The 18,434-nt window shown below is 38.4% G+C and overlaps 1 protein-coding gene across 1 annotated transcript in view; it reads left to right on the top strand.

Annotated features, from left to right (window-relative positions):
* Nucleotides 1–11,307: 11,307 nt before the first annotated feature.
* SLC24A5 (solute carrier family 24 member 5) overlaps nt 11,308–18,434 on the top strand; it is a 171,080-nt gene continuing 163,953 nt past the window's right edge. Inside the window, exon 1 of the mRNA XM_053717462.1 lies at nt 11,308–11,579. Coding sequence (XP_053573437.1) covers nt 11,411–11,579 — 169 coding nt within the window. The 5' untranslated portion in view covers nt 11,308–11,410. The remainder of the gene's footprint in view (nt 11,580–18,434) is intronic.

Below are 18,434 nucleotides of genomic sequence, written 5' to 3'. Positions count from 1 at the left end.
CCAATCACATTAAAAAAATCAATAATCTACAGTCAGTCTACCAGATATCATAGAATTTGCACAGATACCAAGGACTGTGACAAACACCTCATCACACTGCCCAAATCATTCAGAGAAAAGGTTACAAAAGAAGAGTTATAAATAAAAATAAAAAAAATCTGCCCTCAATACTCCACGTGAACACTTACTACAATATAGGGAGAAGAAAAACATATCACATATCCTACTAGTAGTCAAATATAAACCTGCTCTGGAAGGGATATGAAAAATCATAAAAGACTTATAGACAAACTCAAAGGATCCCACACATTTCCACAACCCCCAATCCTGGCATTCAGATGACCACCTAACCTAAAACAGAAACGGGTCCACAGGAAGCTACCTCTTGAGAAAAAGAACACTCAAAATGGAACCAAGCGCTGCCATAAAGCTCTTTACAAACTATTTCAACACATTTATGGAAGCAGAACAGCAAATCACAAGAATAAATCATATAACATTTAAGGGGCATATTCATGTATATCTGCAAATGTGGTATACATGATACATTGTACGACATGTGAAGTGGGATGTTATTTTGGAAAAACAAGCCAAAAACTGCACCTTCGGATGAATTTACACAGACACTCAATCAAAAATAACTGTGAAACAAAATACTGTACCCCTGTTGGTCACCATTTCATCCAACTTGACCATCCATAACCTCAAAATCAAGTTTCTGATAGGTAACTTCAAAAACACCATGGAAAGAAAAACATTTGAAATGAAAATGCACCTCAACTCGCTAAATTCTGGACTAAATGTGGACTCTGGGTTCTTAATACATTATCAAAAAAAATGTGTAATGTACTATAATATAGTCAATTACATTGTACATTCCACATTCTTTATTCATACTGTAGGTACAAAGGTAAACCTGTGTCCACACTTTTGCAATTATTATTATTTCCTTTTTACCCCTTCCTTTCTTCTTTTTTGACTAATTTATATTCCCCCTGTATACATAATTTCTCATCTTTAAACATTTTTGATTCCATGTTGATATATAACTATGTCAGTATATACTCTATGTAAAACTATATATTTCCCCTGTCTGTTCTCCTACAATGGACACTGTTTGCCTCTGTCACCTAAGCCTTCCTCAGGATCTTTACAACACCCCCTCCCCTCCCTGCACTCAGATCTCTGTAACACTTTCTGTCCTTCTAGCCATCCTCTGTTTCAAGATATAATCTGTAAATTCCATTGAATTGGTCAGTATTGCTTCAGACTTGAGAAAGAAAGGAATTTTTCTGAAAACTTATAAATGTATAGTTAGTTCAATAAAAAAATATCATTGCTCAATGCAATACTCTTGTTATTTTGAATATATATACAGGGAGTGCAGAATTATTAGGCAAATTAGTATTTTGACCACATCATCCTCTTTATGCATGTTGTCTTACTCCAAGCTGTATAGGCTCGAAAGCCTACTACCAATTAAGCATATTAGGTGATGTGCATCTCTGTAATGAGAAGGGGTGTGGTCTAATGACATCAACAGATACCTTTAAATTTATATAGTTCCGTCTTGATAAAGCCAACCAGCGAAACGCGTAGACGTTATTCTATTGCAACTCACACATCCCCTGCAAGATCTCAAAGACAAATTGAGTACGGGGGAAGAAGAAGGTAATCAAAACAAACGGCCGTTTGTATACTGAACATCGGAGGAGCTGTTTACACGCCGGAGCGTGCAGAGCAAGTTCATACCCAATCGAAAAGCTTGCTGCCGGAACTGACAGCCAAAGTTAAAACATAATAGAGGGTATTGAACCACCGGAGCCATACAGGCAAATACAGGCTCAAAAGAAACAAACTTCCAGGAGATTCTTGTATCGTACAAGATTAGAAAGCAGAAAGGAGGCATACAAAATCTTCCCGGTAAGATTGAAATACCGCCAGACACAGCAAGTGTCAGAAGACCCGGTAAGCCCTTTAATAACACTGACAAATATTTGCAAAAAAGACTTAAGTATTACAAATTTATAAATAACATTCCTGCATTTTCTTCTGAGAACAAAAGAACAAAAGTGTATCGGATTACATAGTATATATGAACTTTTAGCTGGAACTCCGCAACTTTATATCAATATTGAGAAGAAATGAACTTTTAAAAATCAAAGTTTTTATGATGAACATTTTATTCATTTAAAAACCATGAAAGTATTATTTTAAAAAAACCGTTTATATAAGGTGGATGAAGGTGGTATTTAAGAAATAATTGATTAATACAAATAAATGATATAAAGTATAAGATATATTGTGTTATAAAGTATAAGATATAAGATAGGCTAGATATAATAATTTTGACATAGAGGGAGACGTCCCATATCTGAACAGATTGTTTTATAGTCAATATCTTACACAAATTACGTGCCATAAATCTCAATATATGTTTTAATAATACAAATCTGTTTTAGTAATAGAAATCTGTTTCTATAATGTTCGTAAAGGTTTTTTAACATACTTGTTTTCCAATCTATGTTGTAAATAAATTACATATATATAAAATATCAATCTCCATATCTTCCTTTAAGCTTTTCAAGCGCTCCCAAACTATATAAATTTAAAGGTATCTGTTTAGTGATTTGGTAATCATAGGGAAGATTGCCTGTGAGGGAGCATAAGGATAACAACTTGGCGCTTATCTTAAATTAACCCATATACTAATGACATCAACACCCTATATCAGGTGTGCATAATTATTAGGCAACTTCCTTTCCTTTGGCAAAATGGGTCAAAAGAAGGACTTGACAGGCTCAGAAAAGTAAAAAATAGTGAGATATCTTGCAGAGGGATGCAGCACTCTTAAAATTGCAAAGCTTCTGAAGCGTGATCATCGAACAATCAAGCGTTTCATTCAAAATAGTCAACAGGGTCGCAAGAAGCGTGTGGAAAAACCAAGGCGCAAAATAACTGCCCATGAACTGAGAAAAGTCAAGCGTGCAGCTGCCAAGATGCCACTTGCCACCAGTTTGGCCATATTTCAGAGCTGCAACATCACTGGAGTGCCCAAAAGCACAAGGTGTGCAATACTCAGAGACATGGCCAAGGTAAGAAAGGCTGAAAGACGACCACCACTGAACAAGACACACAAGCTGAAACGTCAAGACTGGGTCAAGAAATATCTCAAGACTGATTTTTCTAAGGTTTTATGGACTGATGAAATGAGAGTGAGTCTTGATGGGCCAGATGGATGGGCCCGTGGCTGGATTGGTAAAGGGCAGAGAGCCCCAGTCCGACTCAGACGCCAGCAAGGTGGAGGTGGAGTACTGGTTTGGGCTGGTATCATCAAAGATGAGCTTGTGGGGCCTTTTTGGGTTGAGGATGGAGTCAAGCTCAACTCCCAGTCCTACTGCCAGTTTCTGGAAGACACCTTCTTCAAGCAGTGGTACAGGAAGAAGTCTGCATCCTTCAAGAAAAATATGATTTTCATGCAGGACAATGCTCCATCACACGCGTCCAAGTACTCCACAGCGTGGCTGGCAAGAAAGGGTATAAAAGAAGAAAATCTAATGACATGGCCTCCTTGTTCACCTGATCTGAACCCCATTGAGAACCTGTGGTCCATCATCAAATGTGAGATTTACAAGGAGGGAAAACAGTACACCTCTCTGAACAGTGTCTGGGAGGCTGTGGTTGCTACTGCACGCAATGTTGATGGTGAACAGATCAAAACACTGACAGAATCCATGGATGGCAGGCTTTTGAGTGTCCTTGCAAAGAAAGGTGGCTATATTGGTCACTGATTTGTTTTTGTTTTGTTTTTGAATGTCAGAAATGTATATTTGTGAATGTTGAGATGTTATATTGGTTTCACTGGTAAAAATAAATAATTGAAATGGGTATATATGTGTTTTTTGTTAAGTTGCCTAATAATTATGCACAGTAATAGTCACCTGCACACACAGATATCCCCATAAAATAGCTATAACTAAAAACAAACTAAAAACTACTTCCAAAACTATTCAGCTTTGATATTAATGAGTTTTTTGGGCTCATTGAGAACATGGTTGTTGTTCAATAATAAAATGAATCCTCAAAAATACAACTTGCCTAATAATTCTGCACTCCCTGTATATATATATATATATATACACACATATATACACATACACATACACACACACACATATATACAGTATATACTCCAAGTGATACAACCCCTAGTGGAGTGTGCTCGTGAAGACCTGGGGTTGCTGCCAAGTTCCCAAAACAGCTAATCAATCAATCAATGGTCGGTCCACAGCACTATAGTAAAAGTTCACTTTATTGTAAACAGGGTAAAACGAAAAAGTGACGTTTTGGGGTTGCCCCCTTAATCATGATGATTAAGGAGGCAACCCCAAAACGTCACTTTTTTGTTTTACCCTGTTTACAATAAAGTGAACTTTTACTATAGTGCTGTGGACCGACCATTGATTGATTGACACATATATATACACACACACGTTTATTTTTCACTCATTCTTCCTTCCTTCCTTTTCTCATTCCACTATTTTCATTCTCATTCCACTATGCCTTTTTTGCCAAGTCTGCAAAAGTAAAAGCGTAAGATAATGTGCAGTTTATAAACAGCAGAAATGTTTTCTTTTATTCAATATTGAATACTAAAGAACGAATGGGATAGTGATACATGTTAAAGCAACACAGGGCAGCCTAAACAAATTATAAATGTAAAGACATTACAGTAGGAAACGTATTATTTTTATTTTAGTTACTATTATTTTTTATATTATTATTGTTTATATATGCCTTATTGATACATAGAAGCAGTACATCATGTCAACTATTGATTCGGTGCACAGATATTGAAAAGACTTTGTGACTGCACACAGTATAAATGTATTCTTTCTGGTATACTTACACCAACCATGTGTAGTGTGGTTTAAATCATTGTCATTTTTAAACCAACCACATGCTCTCATGTGTGGCATCATGTGTGTATTGGTGTATTTCAGACAGAATCAACAACATTCCCCCTTTTCCTACTCTAAACCTGATATCAAGCTGTTTAAATAGTTGACATTTTTGCATTGGTCATGTGATCCATAGTAAGTCATCTGATCCTGCACTCAAAATAAAAGATTTTACTCATTCCAAAGGGAGGGTCTCATCTAGGTGTTGGTTTATGTGCATATAAACAGTTGAATATATTTGGCACCGATACCTTTTTCTTATTCTAAACTTAGTGCCTAGAAAGTTAAATATTTACCATTCTCCTCTTCCCAAAAACAGGTTACAAGTGCACAAAGGTTGATCAGTGTCCAAGTTATGTGATTTGTAATTGTTTTTAGATGTGTCCAAGCTGGAAGGGATAGGTAGCTGCTCCATTGTTATCTTGCAATGTACACCCATGCAAGTAAGATTTACTAATATGCCCTATGTGTGTTATAAACAGGATTTCAGAATAATTATTACAAACTATTTTGAGCTTGGTACACAAGGCAATAAAAAAGCAGGTAAAGTCAGTAATATTCTATGCTATATAAGAAGAGGTAATAGCAGCAGAAAGTATTTGTTATACCTCTTGATATAGATAACAATGTGCTCACTTCTGTGTAATTATTTATGAGTCAGCACGGATTGGCTTAAATACAACTCTGCGAAAAAAACTGAAATATGGGGGCTGTCTGCAGAGGCTTAGATACAAGGTAATCACAGAGGTAAAAGTATATTAATATAACCATGTTGGTTATGTAAAACTGGGAATGGGTAATAAAGGGATTATCTATCATATTGAACAATATAAATGTGCAAGTAGATTGTCTCTTTTAAAGGTATAACTACAGTAGCACAGTTACTACTCATCATGTTATTGTATACCCTCCTGTGCCTGCAGCTCCCTTTAAATACGTTCTCTTATTTTAACCCTTTACAAGCGCTGGTTAGTAAAGTTCTGCCTCTTCATACTGGGTGGCGCCATCTTGGAATTTAAAAGGGCGTAAAATCCCCCAAAAAATCATGTGAAATGTGATTATAGAAGTAAACTGGACACTTTTTTAAAATTGCATTCTTTATCTGAATCATGAAAAAAAAAAGGGTTTTATGTCCCTTAAAGTCACACACTATGACAGAAGAGGTTAACATTCACAGTGATATTGTTGTCTTCAGTTTAGGGTGCACAATACAGAGCAGGAGTGGTACATTGCTCTTTATTATTACCAAGGCCTTTTTTAATTTATGTAATTTTTAAATTGTGTAAAGAAAATTGCAAATATGTAAAGCTTCCGTTTTCTGTTGTGTAAACTAATCCGAAGTGCAAGGTATATTTGTCAAAAGGCAGTAGCATTACTAATCTGTGAAAGCATACTGATTCTATCACAGGGTACAATACGAGAGCTACAAGATTGCGGCGCCAAGTCTAAACATGCAGAGCTTTAACTGCAGGTTTCTGTAATGAGTTAAAAGGATAGTGAAGTCAAAATTAAACGTTCATGATTCAGATAGGGCATGCAATTTTAAACAACTTTCCTATTTACTTTTATCATCAAATTTGCGTTGTTCTTTTGGGATTCTTAGTTGAAAGCTAAACCTAGATAGGCGCATATGCTAATTTCTAAGCCCTTGAAGGTCACCTCTTATCTGAATGTATTTGACAGTTGTTCACTGCTAGAGGACGTTAGTTCATGTGTGCCATATAGGTAACATTGTGCTCCTGCCCATGGAGTTACTTATAAGGGGGCACTGATTGGCTAAAATACAAGAACTGTCAAAAGAACTGAAATAAGGGGGCACTCTACAGAGGCTTAGATACAAGATAATCACAGAGATAAAAAGTGTATTAATATAACCAAGTTGGTGATTCAAAACTAAGGAATGGGTAATAAAGGGATCATCTATCTTTTTAAACAAGAAAAATTCTGCAGTAGACTGTCCCTTTAAAATAAGAGAACTGCTTTAAAGAGCTGAAGGTACAGGAGGGAAAACACAAGAATGGTGAGCAGTAACCATGAGTTTAATGTCCCTTTAACTAGAGCACATGTGAAACAATCTGCTCATCAGTAACTATGGTTACTAACCTGCTCTCAACCCTCAGCTGATTATTTCACATGTGCTCTCGTTCAGATATCATGAAAATCTGGCCTGTTAGGGGTACTTGAGTTAAGAAACACCGATATACAGTATAGAAGACTCTGTGATAGGTTCCCTGCAACACAATAAAAAAAAAAAGATGCTGTACAAAAAATATTTATTTTCTCTTTAGTGTACGGTGTCTATTTTAGTGACCAGATCATGTTCAGGTGGTTACTATATAGTGACTACTCAGTACTTGTGTTCACTAAATAACAGCAGCAGCTCACTGCTGACCCTAGAATGTTTCTGGCCTCATTTGCTTTAACACAGATACCTAAGTTACAGTGTTATAGGCTCTTAAAGTGATTCCCCCACCACAAATATACCTAACTGCTGATAACCCCTGACCCTCACCACAAGTTAATGCAAACTAAATCCCACAAGTGACATTAACTTCTATCAGAAACCCCCTATCATACATAACCTTAGCCATCACCTCCCAGACATCCACTGAAAAGAGGCTGCTTCTTGGGTGGTAACTAGCCATAGAACAAGCTATTATGCTACTGTTCGTTCCCAGGTTGAGCGCTTCTCTCTTTTTTATTTATGAAAATTATGACTCTTAGGGAAGTCTCCCTAAGCTTGATGCGGGAATCCAGACGTGGACCCATTTCTCAGTGTGCCTAGAGGGATATGGCTGCACCTCACTGACGAGGCCCACATTAGGCCGAAACGTACGTCTGGGGTTTTGCTGTTTCTCTCGTTCAGAGAGGGATTGCCTGGTATTTCGGGGCTGGACTGTACTGTACTGTTGAGTCAGGATCACACTGATATGCTACAGGAAAGTTCTTCTCTGTGAAAGGCACATGTTGAGCAAACAGAGGCTGCTTCTTGGGTGGTAACTAGCCATAGAACAAGCTATTATGCTATTGTTCATTCCCAGGTTGAGCGTTTCTCTCTCTTTTTTTTTTTTATTTATCCACTGCAATTAATCTCCTAACTGCTGATACCCCCACCAGTAACCTCTTAACCGCTAGGAATCAACACCTCAAATAAAGCCCCTAATCAATAGGAAGCCCCAAATATTAATAACCCCTTAATCACCAAGACCCTCTACCACCTATATAGCTAAACACTAAGACCCCGGTAAAAATCCTCCCTTAAAAGGAAAGTAAACTCAAAATTAAACTTTCATGGCTTAGAGAGGTAATTCCAAACAACTTTTCAATTTACTTCTATTCAATTATATACATTTTGCATCCTTTGTTGAAGAGTAAATCTATGTAGGTCCATAGGAGCTCAGGAATTCACATGCATCTTTAGCATCTTATGGCAGCACTGTTAGCAAAAATGTATAAAACCAGGGACCCCATACTAAGCCAGTGGTCTGGGCCCCTTTATACCAACCACACACTCACATAATGCCATACCCACACAAACATCATGCCACACACATATTATGCTACCCACATATACCATGCCACTCACACACACACACACACCATGCCTCCCCCCAAACACTCCAAAGCACACACACATTATGCCACATACACAGACAAAATGCTTGCTAATTTAAAGGGACAGTCTAGGCCAAAATAAACTTTCATGATTCAGATAGAGCATGTAATTTTAAACAATTTTCCAATTTACTTTTATCACCAATTTTGCTTTGTTCTCTTGGTATTCTTAGTTGAAAGCTTAACCTAGGAGGTTCATATGCTAATTTCTTAGACCTTGAAGGCCACCTCTTTTCAGATTGCATTTTAACCGTTTTTCCCCACTAGAGGGTGTTAGTTCACGTATTTCATATAGATAACACTGTGCTTGTGCACGTGAAGTTATCTGGGAGCAGGCACTGATTGGCTAGACTGCAAGTCTGTCAAAAGAACTGAAATAAAGGGGCAGTTTGAAAAGGCTTAGATACAAGATAATCACAGAGGTTAAAAGTATATTAATATAACTGTGTTGGTTATGCAAAACTGGGGAATGGGTAATAAAGGGATTATCTATCTTTTAAAACAATAAAAATTCTGGTGTAGACTGTCCCTTTAAACTAAAGTTAGACCTACTCATTCCACATCATGCATCAGTTTAATCACAGTTATGAGCTCCTGTGCATGAGGCATAAAAAAAATATGATTGTACATAGAAAAATGCTATTTATGAAGACATCATATATTTATTCAATTTGTTAGAAGAAAAATCACACAGGACACTACTGCATGTATATAAACATTGCATTATAGATACAAATATTAATATGCACATTATTTTCATTATTTTTTGGGGCTTTACCTGGATCAGAGAGAGGTTGTCAGCTCAGCTGCAGTCTTCAGCTCAGGATACCTCCTCTATGAGCCGCTTCCTTCCAAGTTCAAAGCCAAGCTATGGGAGTCCTTTCCTCCCCAGCACAGCACTGGAAGCTGCTCGGCATTGGAGCCTCCACTCCAGTCTACTTCTGGCAAGAGCCTCTCCGATTTGCAGGGCCTTGCTGCATGGCATTCTTGAAATTAAAGTTTATAGCTGTGCAGCCTGGAGAGGGCCTAACTGCACCAGACTACATTTCTGGAGTGGTTGGCTACAGCAGTCAGAGAGGGCTCCATACCAGTATGCCAGCAACCTGTCAGGGACCGGGCACCACATGGCCCCTGACTGGAGTCCCCCTTTCACACCCTCATGGCGGCTCTGAACACTGCTACAAATAATGTTGCAAAACACTGTTACCATAGTATATTAAAGACATGTTCACACTACCCACTCCTCTTCTAGGAGCCTACCTATATTTACTCTTTAACAAACTATACCAAGAGAACAAAGCAAATGTGATAATAGAAGCAAAATGGAAAGTTGTTTAAAATGACAAGCTCTATCTGAATGATAAAAGTTTATTGTTTCTCACTTTACCTGATCTTTAAATATAACTCCCTACTTTCTTCTACCTTATTTATTGTTCAGTATATGTAGAGGGGGATTCTAGTGTTTTTAATAGTACATTATTTACAGGGCTAAGTAGATTTAGAAGCCTGGCCTTGTGATGAGAATTGCTTCTGCAGTTATATCCTACAGGTTGGAAACTAATAGCAGTAGGGGCTGAGAGTCATAGCCTTTAGGAGAATTTGTCCTGGGGTCTAAGGAGCCTTATGGTTATGGATTCATAGCACTGGAGGGTTTCAGGGGCCTTGCATCAATGGGTTAATAGTGCTAGGTCTCTCATGGGCTATGCAGTTCTGGGTGGACTAGCAGGTAGGTAGCACAGTATTTATAAGTGAAAAGCAGATGATCCAGTGCATAATAAACCAACATTTCCTTGCCAGGCTTATGTCCCTCATAGTTACTACAGCAATGGGAGATGTCCTTCTCAGCCAGTGAGCAGCTGATACCTAGGTATCAATTGTGCATAAATCTCTGATTCCTGGTAGTTTTAATGCATATACATTTTTTTTTTATATATATTACTGCTCTTTTACATGCATGAAGATAGAGAAATTGTGGCTACAAAGTGCTTTTAAATGGAATGAATATCTCAGGAATCTAGAGGACTATGCTTTGTTTTGTCACACGTTATAATATAATTTCTTTCAGCCCACAGCTCATGAGCATATTCTTGATTTTACTGAAGTAAATTGGAACATTTATTTTTTAAGTTGCAGATCTCATTACAGCGCATTTTCTATACACAAATGAACATATAAGCATATAATGTATTCCACTGTGGGACAATCCTTTCTTCTAAATTCAAGCCTTCATTTCTATAAAGATTAAAATTTGCATTCCATTACCTTTTTCTGTTAAATCTCCAAAAAGTCAAAATCACTAGATAATATTGATAACATTTCAGCTAAAGGTAAAAAAAAATGTATATATGTGTTGTTTTATGTGTCATGGGCACAAGAACTCAATTTACCAGATGGCAAAGAGCAGACTTAATTAATAGTTTATTTTATATCAGGGATTGAAAAAACTCGTTAAATAGTAAGCTTTAAAAAAAATGTAAAGCATTCAAGAGTTGACAAATTAGATGAGTCTTCTCTGAACTAGGATGGCTTTATTAGCCCTCTGGTAAAATAATTGTAGAAGACTGAAGGGAGCTCTTCATTCACCTCGTGATTAAACTTCAGCTGAGTTTAACTGTTGAATACTTTGTTTTTGAGGTTGGCCCTGTGATTATTTTTTTTTTATTACTTCTCATGGTTTTGTTCTTTAATGTCAGTGAATGAGGCCTGAAGTTAGCCAGGGGTGGATTAATTGATGCATGTGAACTGGACACTACTTCACATGATGCAGATTAAGGTTCCCTCCTCCCTCAGTACAAGGAACACAGTGCAGGGAAAGGGGAACTTGTAGTTTGGACATGGAGACAGACACGTTGAATTCAGGATTTGGAGGAAGGAAACAGAAGCGCAGAGGTGCTGTGCTGGGGACATTCGCTTTCTTCTTGTTGCTGTGTGCAGCAGTCCACTTGGTCACCAAAGCGGCTTTCTATGGGGAGAGCAAAAAACAGCGAGTTCGCAGGGACTTGGGTCAGTATTGAGAAAAGTTTGCAGGTGCTGTACTGAATGATCCATTACCTCTGATAGTCACCAGCTCCTATATTTATTACCTATTTTTGCCAATGTTGTAGTATATACAAATGCTTCTGTAACTGTATCAGATTTTACGATTTGGCCAAATCTGTGTTTAGTGTTCTAAATTATTTTTGCAGCCATACTGAATTATTTTACTTCAAAAATTGGTATGGTGGTTTAAATAAGGGCTGTCAACAATACTGCAGTATTTTTATCTCTATGAACAAAAAGAGGAGCCATATTTTGGGGGTGTAAAATCCACATGCATAGTCTTAAATGGACTGATCACAATCCTTAAAGGGACAGGTGCACACTTACATACACAAACTCTCAAAGCATTCAAAGAAAAACTTACACCACACACACACAGTCTTAAATGGTGCACAACACACAGCCTTAAAGGAACAGCTCACGTCATGTGCAGTCTTTAAAGAGACATGAAACACAAAATGTTTCATTCATGATTCAGACAAAGTATACAATTTTAAACTACTTTCCAATTTGCCTCTACTATCAAATTTGTTTCATTTTCTTGCTAACCTTTGTGGATGGAGCAGCAGTACACTAATGGGAGCTAGCTGAGCACACTGTGTGATCAAGAGGCATATATGTGCAGCCACAAATAAGCAGCTAGCAATTCAGTAGTGGATTTCTGCTCCTGGGCCTACCCAGGTACACTTGTTTGGGTGTGCATGCTGAGTACTCTCTCCCTTTAAAGGCTGCATGCATCCTATATGGCTGACCTTTAAGAAAGTGTGCCTATGTGGTGAGCTGTTAATTTAAAGGGATATAAAACCCAAACATTTTCTTTCATGAATCAGAGAGAACATACAATTTTTTTTTTTTAAACAACTTTTCCAATTTATTTCTACTATCACATTTTCTTTGTTTTCTTGCTATCCTTTGTTTAAAAGCAGGAATTTAAGCCCAGGAGTGTGCATGTGTCTGCTGCACTATATGACAGCAGTTTTGCAACAATTTCATACATTAGCAAGAGCACTAAATAGCAGCACTATTTCCTGTCATGTAGTTCTTTAGGCATGTGCACGCTACCTACCTAGGTATCTCTTCAACAAAGAATAACATGAGAAAATATATATGGTTACAAAACCACTGTAGCTTTTAAACACATCCTCAACAGTTTTTGTCTTGGATTTCAGCATTGCAATTCTCCCATTAAAGGGATAGGACAATTAAAATTTAAGCTTGCATTATTCAGAGCAGAGTTATTATAAGTTACTTTTAAATGTACTTCTATTTTTAAATGAGATTTGTTCTTTTGGTATACCTTGTTGAAAAAGAATACGCACATATCCCACACTAGTGGGAGCTAGCTGCTGATTTGGGCCTGCACTCATTTGTCTCTTGTGATTGGCTAACTCGATGGGTTCAGCTAGCTGCCAGTAGGGCAAAGGATAGCAAGAGGATGAAGCAAATTTGATAACTTGATAATAGAAGTAAATTGGAAACATATTTAAAATTCTATTCTCTACCTGAATGAGAAAAAAAATTGTGTTTCATGTCCCTTTAATTGTGTTCCTGTATGCCTTTTAAGAATGCATGTGGTGTCAGTTGTCATTTTGAAGACTGTGTGCTTTGTACATTTGCCTCTGTCTTTAAGGTATTTTGCACTGTGTGTGCTTATGCATGCCGTTGTTAGTCTATTTGATGCTGTTTTAGGGTGTGCTTTAAGGCTTTGCACCTTGTTTTTGAGTGTGTCTACCCTGTCTTTGTGTGCATGGTGTGAGCTTGTGTTTGTGCGCGCCTATATTTGCATGGTTTAAGCTATCCCTATAAGGCAGTGTGTGTGCCTCCTGCCATCTATCCCTTTAAGATTGTATTTGGGTGTATATTAAGACTGTGTGCCTTTAAGGATGTATGTGATTTTTCCCCTTTTTAAATCTGTGTGTGTGTTCTATGATCTGTCCCTTTTTTAAGGCTGTGTGGTAGGATTTGTCCTTTTAAAGGCTGTGTGGGGTGTGTGTCTCTGATTTATTCTGTGTGAGTTTAGGGTGTCATCCCTTTTAAGGCTGTGATTGTGTGCGTTGTTAATTTTTCTGAATGCGGAAGAAGTGGCCCCTTGCGGGATTCACCTCTTTTCGGAGCTTGATTCCATCTTGTGAAAATGCAACACACTAAGATCTGTGCAAACTACAAGAAGAAATGCAACTCCGAAAAGAGCCGAATGCTGTGAGTGGCCGCCTTCTTCCGCATTCCGATCGTCACAAATTATCCGAATGCACTCGCCTACCCCATACCAATGATTGCTGTATGGCCAATAAAATAATTTAGAACGTTAAACTTTTACCTTACTATTTACTTTATGTATTATTCACTTTTAACCCCCTTTAAACACACAGCTTTGCAGCGTTGCTAGAGATGGAAATACAGCATGCCATTTTATTTTTATGTCCCATTCAATCCACACTCTCTTATTTACTTATCCATGTTTATTTGTTTTCTGTTAAATAATAATCCAACATTTTGTTAGAAATAGAACCTTTAATTATTTTTTTTTTTGTTAAATTTGGAATTTTATTATTGATATCCAGACAAAAATTAAATAATACAATTAATGTAATTTTATTAAGCTAAAATAGAGTAATATTTTAAATTTTACTTTAAAAATAAAGTTTAAATATGATTCTGTATTTTGTGTGTTTTTGTACCTTGACGTGATTGGAGACTGTAAGTTTAAAAGAAAAATTGCTTATTGAACTTCTATATGGTCTTTTTTTATACCATGCTGTTGTATTGTTCTTTGTGTAGTATTTTTGAAAAATGTTGATTGTTGTTGGAATCAGAATGTGTTCTGGTGAATTGTTCCACATAACGTGGTGGTAAATAATTACACAACAGATTTTTCCATCTTTACACTCAAATGATATGCTTGTTTCTTGCTTGTTTCTCACTGATTTACAGTCTGCTTTTGTGATGTGTACATTGGAGGCTATTGTGCTAGAAGGTTCTGCTTTTTACTTTTAATCATTTCTTTGCAGATATATTGTATAACTCCGCAAGCAAAGCTACTGGTGCACATTTAATATTGACATACTAAAACCTAAATTCCCTCACATCTTCTGGTCTGTCTGTTTTTAATTATAAAAATTATTTATTATTATTAAATTTTAAAAGGAATGGTCAACTCTAAAATTTGTATTGTTTAAAAAGATAATCGCTTTATTACCGATTCCCCAATTTTGCATAACCAACATGGTTATATTAATATACTTTTTACCTCTGTTATTACTTTGTAATAGTATATAAGCATCTTCTGACAGTCCAATGTACATGACTTTTTATTTATTATCTATTGACTTGCATTTTAGCAAATTAGTGCTATGTTGTGCTGACTCTTAAATAACTACCCAGACGTGAGCACCATGGTATCTATATGGCCCACATGAACTAGCAGTCTCTCTTGTTGTTGTGAAAAGCAAATAAAAAGCATGTGGCTTAGAAAAAAGCAGAAATGTAGAAGTTTAAATTTTATAAAGTATATTAATATAACAGTGTTGGTTGTGCAAAGCTGGGGAATGGCTAGTAAAGGCGTTATCTATCTTTTTAAACAATAACAATTTTGGTGGTGTAAGTCCCTTTTAATAATTATATTCACTGTTCTGATTCTTAATATATAAACACTTCAGCCAGTAAAATGGATCTTTGGGAGCACATTTAAAGGAGAGAAAGTTTTACAGTACACTGTCCCTTTAACCCCATAACGACCAAGGACATGCCTGGCACGTCCTCAAGGGTTTCAAGCGCTGGAAGCGATCATGATCGCTTCCAGCCACTTTCAGAGTATTGCAGTCATGCCTCGATATTGAGGCTGTGATGAGATTGGAAAGTGACTTCACCGGATGGAGGCGTGGTTTAGGGCTATTGTTATCTATGTCGCAGTTACCAAGTTAGATGTGTTGTGCAAGCTGTATACTTCTATGCTCTGCAATAAAATAGTGTTGTACCTTCTATGCTGTGTCCTGCATCTCATGACATGGTGTCAGAAGTACTTGCCTGCGCTTCTGTTTCCTGATTAATGACGATGTCGAAGTTTACCCCACTTAAGCCTTTTGATTTCTCTCAGCCTGCATCTTGGCCCACATGGCGCCAGCGGTTTCAACGCTTCATGATTGCTTCCAAGTTGGACAAGGAGAGTGGTGAAGTACAAGTTAATTCTCTTTTATACTCTTTGGGGACCGATGTGGAGCCAGTGTTCAATGCCTTTTCTTTCCAAGAAGGGGAAGAATTTGACTGAAAAAGTTATGAATAAACTCAGTGCCCACTTTGTGCCCAAAAGAAATGTGATTCATGAGAGAGCTTGTTTTCACAAACGTGCTCAGCATGTGGGAGAATCTGTGGAGTCATTTGTGTGCAGCCTGTATGAACTAGCTGAATTCTGTGAGTTTGGTGTTGCTAAAGAGGAGCAAATCAGAGACAGAAAAGTCATAGGAATTGCAGATACTGAAGTCTCACTGAAGCTACAGTTGGAGGCTGATTTAACATTGGATGGGTCTATTAGGATGGCCCTCCAGAGTGTACTGTTGAAAAAGCAAAGTGCTGACCTGAGGTCTGAGAGTATTGTGGATGAAGTGCAGCAGTTCAGGAGAGCTGCTAGTGAAAGGCACAGTGTGAGCGGTAGACCAAGGGCAACAGGCCCAGAAGCGGATGGGCGCAGCATGTTTGCTGCATGCGGTGTAACCGTACCCATGATCAGAGTGCCGTATGCCCTGCTAAAGACAAAAGATGTAGAAAATGTAACCGAATGGGCCATTTTTAAATGGTGTGTAAAACTGAATACATTAAAGAGATGCAGGTGGATAGTGACCAGGAGGGTCAAGAAGTGTCCTTTGTTGGGTCTGTTGTTGAACGGTCTGGTTCAGATGAAGATTGGCGGGTTACTCATACTGTAATGGGAGCCAAAGTTGCCTTTAAGATTGACACAGGAGCAGATATCACTGTTATGTCCCTTGCAGCATTCATGAAACTGCCTCGTCAGCCTCAGCTGGCGAAAGTTACAACAAAAGTTCATAGTCCTGGTGGCCGCATCAATTGTGCGGGGAAATTTCTTGCCAGCTGCGAGTACAAGCAGAGGAAATTCACCATGTGGGTACATGTGATTAGAGGTCAGTGTGTTAACAACCTATTGAGCAGGAAAGCAGCCTGTGGTTTGGGCCTGGTCTCCAGAGTGAATGAGATTTCAGAAGACATGTTTCGTGAATTGGGCCTACTAAATTGCAACCCAGTCCGAATATCACTTAAAGGTGACGCAGTCCCATACAGCATTACCACTCTTTGTAGGATTCCGTTCCCGCTCATGCCTCAAGTGGAGAAGGAACTTCTGTGTATGAAGAATATGGGAGTCATTGAAGAGGTTGTTGAAGCAACTGACTGGTGTGCCCCCATTATGCATGTTGCGAAGAAAAATGGGAAGGTACGCATCTGCGTAGACTTGAAAAGGCTGAATGAGGCGGTGAAGAGAGAGATATGTGCTGCCGACACTTGAAGACATAGCTCCGAAATTGGCTGGGGCGAAGTTCTTCTCTACACTTGATGCTTCCAGTGGCTTCTGGCAGATACCTCTAGATCCAAAGTGCCGCAAACTGACTACCTTCATTACACCGGTAGGTCGGTTTTGCTTCTGCAGACTCCCCTTCGGGATATCCTCTGCTCCTGAAATCTTTCAAAGAGAGATGAGTTCTCTCCTAAGGGACCATGAGGGCACGGCAGTCATCATGGACAACATTTTGGTGTATGGGTCTACATTGGAAGAACATGATCAGCGATTGAGCTGTCTGCTGCAGACCATTAGAGAGTCCAGGCTGAAATTAAATAAGGAGAAATGCCATTTTAGGAAAGCTGAGTTATGTTACTTTGGGCATATCGTCAATGGAGGTGGCATCAAGCTGGACCCTGATAAAATCCGTGCTATTGAACAGATGAAAAGTCCTTCTGATGTTCATGAGCTGAGACAAATATTGGGCCTTGTAAATTATGTGGGCAGGTTCCTTCCAGATTTATCCACAATACTACACCCTATCACAGAGTTCCTAAAGAAAGATGTTGGCTGGGTCTGGGGACCTTCACAGGAAGAATCTTTTGTGCAGGTAAAGTCCCTGCTGGGGTCTGCCCCAGTGTTGGGGTTCTATGACCCTTCCAAAAAGACTGTGGTTAGTGCTGATGCGAGCAGTTATGATTTAGGGGCCGCCCTCCTGCAGTTGAATGAGAACCAACTACAGCCCATTGCCTACTGTTCCCGTACACTGATGGCTGCTGAGTTGAAATACGCCCAAATTGAGAGAGTGTCTGGCTGCAGTATGGGCCTGTAAGCGCTTCCAGCGTTACCTAGTGGGTTTAGAGAAATTTAGTCTGGAGACTGACCATAAACCGCTAGTCCCTCTAATCAACTCCTATGATATTGACAAAACACCCCTAATATGCCAGAGACTTCTGATGAGGCTGCTCAGGTTCAATGTTCAGGCAGTGCATGTGCCGGGGAAACAACTGGTAGTGGCAGATACACTTTTCAGGCTCCCGCTGGCTGCTGCTAAAGAATCTTCAATGGAATCAGATGTGAAAGTGTATGTGGATTCAGTTCTGGCATCCAAATCCATTTTATCAGGGAAGCTAGAACAAATGAGAGAGGAGACTTATTTAGATACTGACCTTCAAGAAGTTATTAAGTACATAAAAGGTTGGCCCAAGAGCCGGGCAGCCTGGATGTCTTTAAGTTCTTACCAGTCAGAAAGGTCACAGCTCACGGAGCTGGATAGATTGGTACTGTTCCAGGACCGCATTGTTATTCCTGTTAGC

The sequence above is a fragment of the Bombina bombina genome, chromosome 6, assembly GCF_027579735.1.
Source record: "Bombina bombina isolate aBomBom1 chromosome 6, aBomBom1.pri, whole genome shotgun sequence".
NCBI lineage: Eukaryota > Metazoa > Chordata > Amphibia > Anura > Bombinatoridae > Bombina > Bombina bombina.
Note: the sequence above shows the minus strand (reverse complement) of the source record. Positions and strands in the feature narration are given on the sequence as shown.